This window comes from Palaemon carinicauda, chromosome 39, assembly GCF_036898095.1.
Source record: "Palaemon carinicauda isolate YSFRI2023 chromosome 39, ASM3689809v2, whole genome shotgun sequence".
NCBI lineage: Eukaryota > Metazoa > Arthropoda > Malacostraca > Decapoda > Palaemonidae > Palaemon > Palaemon carinicauda.
Genome location: NC_090763.1, coordinates 68,727,828 through 68,732,827, shown reverse-complemented (window position 1 = coordinate 68,732,827; position 5,000 = coordinate 68,727,828). Strand labels below are relative to the sequence as shown.

At 33.1% G+C, this 5,000-nt stretch overlaps 3 protein-coding genes across 5 annotated transcripts in view; 2 read left to right on the top strand and 1 right to left on the bottom strand.

The window, feature by feature from the left end:
* The window catches only part of LOC137631246 (Golgi to ER traffic protein 4 homolog), a 445,029-nt gene that overhangs the window by 193,622 nt on the left and 246,407 nt on the right, over window positions 1-5,000 (top strand). The window lies entirely within an intron of this gene.
* LOC137630895 (rRNA methyltransferase 2, mitochondrial-like) overlaps window positions 1-5,000 on the top strand; it is a 75,195-nt gene that overhangs the window by 16,422 nt on the left and 53,773 nt on the right. Inside the window, exon 1 of one of the 2 annotated variants that reach the window (XM_068362431.1) lies at window positions 3,387-3,521. The exons of the other annotated variant lie outside the window; for it this stretch is intronic. The gene's annotated coding sequence lies outside the window, so the exon portion shown is untranslated. Of the gene's footprint in view, window positions 1-3,386; window positions 3,522-5,000 lie in introns of those variants that run through there. 2 annotated transcript variants of the gene reach the window in all.
* LOC137630896 (protein Star-like) lies at window positions 2,539-3,515 on the bottom strand (the record flags this gene model as incomplete). The annotated part of the gene is made up of 1 exon (XM_068362433.1): window positions 2,539-3,515. A coding segment is annotated over one exon (900 nt), but the record flags the coding sequence as incomplete, so codon positions are not given.

Here is a 5,000-nt window from a genome sequence, read left to right as displayed (position 1 = left end):
GCTCAATAAACAGGAATAACGGAACTTTTTGGAAAACTGATTAAACAGGATTTTAAACCCATCTATTTTCAATCATTTTATTTAAAAGGCTACATTTCTTAAGTGTCTTATCTTCATTGTATATGATATATGATCTGTCATGTTCAGAATTTCAATGAGGCATTATTTTCATGTTTTCAATGAGGTATTATTTTTAAGTTTTCAATGAGGTATTATTTTTAAGCTTTTAATGAGGTATTATTTTCAAGTTTTTAATGAGGTATTATTTTCAAGTTTTCAATGAAGTATTATTTTCAAATTTCCAATGAGGTATTATTTTCAAGTTTCTAATGAGGTATTATTTTCAAGTTTTCAATGAGGTATAATTATCAAGTTTTCAATGAGGTATTATTTTAAAGTTTTCAATGAGGTATTATTTTCAAGTTTTCAATGGGGTATTATTTTCAAGTTTTTGCTGTCTTTGCTATATAGTTGTCTTCAACGTCTGGTTATAATGCATTTGCCACTTGACATCTGCTACTTTTCCACGACTATTGAGTCTATAACGTAAACTGTAAATAAGTGTGTTATTGTTTGTACTATATTATCTGCATCATCTGTTTATCATACATTTGGCACTTAAAGTCTCACTTGACATCTGCTACTTTTCCACGACTTTTAATTCAGTAAATAATTTTCTAAAGAGATCTGGAAAGCCAATGACTGTTGGTGCTCTAGTCACCATTTAATATTTTTTTATGTTCAACTCGTTATGACTTAAAGGTTTCCTGCCTTTGGTGATAATATCCCCAGTTTTGTAATTAGGTGATATTGTGCAATATCTGCTAATACTTCCACTTGATTGCGTGTCTTCCAAAAATTATTCCAATGCTAATTTCCTCACGTGTTTTCTACAAAACCAAATCGAAAAAAAGGGTTACCAGTAATTGTGTTCGTCTGAATTGGTATAATCAAAGGCCTAAATAGATAGACCTTTATAGGTAGTAGGTTGGCCAGGGCACCAGCCACCTGTTGAGATACTACCGCTAGAGAGTTATGGGGTCCTTTGACTGACCAGACAGTACTACATTGGATCCTTCTCTCTGGTTACGGTTCTTTACCTTTGCCTACAGACACCGAATAGTCTGGCCTATTCTTTACAGATACACCTGACAACACTGAGATTACCAAACAATTCTTCACCCAAGGGGTTAACTACCGCACTGAAATTGTTCAGTGGGTACTTTCTTCTTGGTAAGGGTAGAAGAGATTCTTTAGCCATGGTAAGCACCTCTTCTAGGAGAAGGACACTCCAAAATCAAACCATTGTTCTCTAGTTTTGAGTAGTGCCATAGCCTCCGTACCATGGTCTTATAGTGTCTTGGTTAGAGTTCTCTTGCTTGAGAGTACACTCAGGCACACTAATCTATCTTATTTCTCTTCTTGTTTTGTTAAAGTTTGTAAAGTTTATATAGGAGATATTTGTTTTGGTGTTGCTGTTGTTCTTAGAATATTCTATTTTTCCTTGTTTTCTTTACTCACTGTGCTATTTTCCCTGTTTGGGGCCCCTAGGCTTATAGCATCTTGCTTTTTCAACTAGGGTTGTAGCTTAGTAAGTAATAATAATGATAATAATAATAATAATAATAATAATAATAATAATAATAATGATAATAATGATAATAATAATAGTAATAATAATAATGATAATAACAATAATAATAATAATTATTATTTCCTCACGTGTTTTCTACAAAACCAAATCTAAAAAAAGGGTTACCAATAATTGTGGTCGTCTGAATTGGTATAATCAAAGGACCAAATTAATAGACCTAAATATAATCATTCTTGCCGAGTAGCTTAACCATAAGAGAAATTTTCGTTCAAGAAAAAAATCAAATTTGTTTAATTACGATCATATAAAGGCTAAACATGTCTGATATCTGTTCTATTTCATCTGGAGAGACACTCGCCAGAACGTCAGTCGGGTAAGGCCCCACTCTACCAACACACCGCTGTGCCCAACCACAGCAGTATCCTCCCCTGTAAATAGCTTAAATTTAATGGCCAAGGCAAGACTCGATCTGCTGCCATGAAATGCAAGGCGAAGATGGACTAGTATAGGAGATATTTTTGGATGGTTTCACATCTTGGGAAAATAGTTTTCTTGTGTACTTTTAGTGGCTTTTTGAACCTTTATTTTACGAACTGAGCTCAAAATCGGATTATTGATTAATTACCTTCCACTCGATTATTTCAAGTGCGCTCCTCAATCTCATCTGATCGAAGTAAGCCCCGAGTTTTATAAATTCTCGTAAAAAAAAAAAAAAAAAAAAAAAAAAAAAAAAAAGAATTAATTAGTAAATGTTTATCGTGGGAAACAAAAAGTGTAATACTTTTTCGTACCGCTATAAAACCCAATTTCATAGTTGTTTTTTTTTCCGTCTGCTTTGTAATAGAAAAAAAATTAAATTTCTGGAGTAAAGATAGTCAAAATTGTAAACATTTTAATTTCTCTTAACCATTTAGATTTATTGACTTGTTTCAACATTCTCTTCATATACATTTTCATTATTATAATACTGGCGCCAGTATTACATTACTACGCTATTGTTTACTGACATAAATTATTTGTTTCACAGCTGTTGCCACTTGAAAACAACGCGTTTAAGTTTTTGCGCCAAACGTTCGTCATCTTTTCTTACGTAAAACTGGTCTTGTAAGCGAGGAACTGTATCCTCGTTCACCAAAACATAACCGCTTCTTTGCATAAAATCTAGGAAATCATGGTCGACGTTCTCCTCGACTATTTCGACAACAATGACTCTTATATTAATTTTAGAAAACGGTACTGTCCTCAACACATCTTTCTCGCGTCCTTGGATGTCGAGTGACAGAAAATCGACCGTGGAGACGTTAAGTGCCAGTAGTAAAGTGTCAAGCGGTAAACACTGTGTTACGGAATAAGATTCTTCAGATACCATAGCCAGCAGGGAAGTGTTTGGCACCACGTCAACATTAAACTCGTGCGAACTTCCTCTAGTATTCCAAGGAATACCCACGCTTCTATCGCCGTCTCTTAGCGTTCGACTGACGTGGACCACTTCTTTCGGGAAACTATCTTTCGAGAGACACGTGTTGGATAGCCACGCTTTTCTGTGTTTATTCTGCAAATGGTGGAAGTTGGTTCCGTCGGGTTCGACAAGCAATCCAGTCCACCCTTGGGCCTGTTCCAACCAAAGTGTGTTGGATAAATACTCCCCATCCAAAGCTCCAGCCTCAACGAAAAATCCAGGAGGCTCGTCGGAGAAAACATTTTTCAAGAATGTATGTATGTGGCCCCACGTGTCTCCTTTTGAATGTTCATGGTAATCCGTGGCTTGAGGTTTTGCTAAATTATAAGGCAGCAATGAAGGAGGAAGGATATATTGTTTCTTTACCACGTCAATCAACCGATGATCGTCACTTTTCAGCGGACCTCGGATTCGGTACAAAATCTCTATTGGAGCGATTTCTTCCTCGACCCAGACCTGGAAATGAAGGTAAGTTAGTTACAATGGACTGTTTTGTAGTTTCAGCTATAGGAGACTAATTGTATTTGATTAGATAATTGCTCCTTCGTTACTAGTATGAAGTTTCAGATAAAGTAAAGAAATAGATGAAAATAGCTACATTATCTCGTAATAGTAGTAGGCCTACACAAAAGACTTTAGCTTCAAGGTTAGCATTTGACTGGTTATGATACCTAAATACGAAAAGGAAAATTGATTTTGTGGGATGTTAAATTTTAATGAGCATAAATAAATAAAGATAAATAGATGAGTTAACAAGTAAAAATATACAAAAATTGGTATCAGTAGAGAAAATCAATAGAAATTAAGACAATTTTACAAGGATTCCGTAAGCAGATATGATTAATTGTCTATTGTATCTTTAACTGAAATCATTTTGACCATTCTATGATGAGATTAATAAAGTAACCTTCTTACTATTTAGTATCAAAAATACGACTTGCTTATTAATCTAATCTAATATCATAATTACTTTTAGATTTTATAATCAACTGACACTTGAATTATCTTTCGAACATTTTCTTAACTTTTATGAATATCACAATACTTCTTAAAAACATAAAAGATATTAATAATGTAACTTATTAGATAGTGGCTAAGAAACATTCATATTATTATAATTATTATTATTACTTGCTAAACTGCAACCTTAGTTGGAAAATTAGCATGCTATAAGCCCAGGGGCTCCAACAGGGAAAACAGCCCAGTGAGGAAAGGAAACAAGAAAAAAATATTCTAAGATCAGTAACAACATTAAAATAAATATCTCCTATACAAACTATAAAAACTTTAACAAAACAAGAGGAAGAGAAATAAGATAGAATAGTGTGCCCGAGTGTACCCTCAAGCAAGAGAACTCTAACCCAAGATAGTGGAAGACCATGGTACAGAGGTTATGGCACTACCCAAGACTAGAGAAGAATGGTTTGATTTCGGAGTGTCCTCCTCCTAGAAGAGTTACTTACCATAGCTAAAGAGTCTCTTCTACCCTTATTAAGAGGAAAGTAGCCACTGAACAATTACAGTGCAGTACTTAACCCCTTGACAGAAGAAAAATTGTTAGATCAGTTATTTTTCAAACACAGTTATTTAATTATTATGGCACACGTACTCTATTATCAAATCGGTTATATACTTTTGACACATACGTGAAACTATAAGAGAAAAATATAAGTTAGATTGTGAATAGTAAATTTCTTTTTTTTTTCTTGTCTTCGCAAATCTCTCTCTTCATTGGAATATTCCCAGACTAAGCAAGTAATTAATACACACACACACACACACACACACACACACACATATATATATATATATATATATATATATATATATATATATGTATATATATATATATATATATATATATATATATATATATATATATATAAATATAGATATATATATATATATATATATATATATATAAATATAGATATATATATATATATA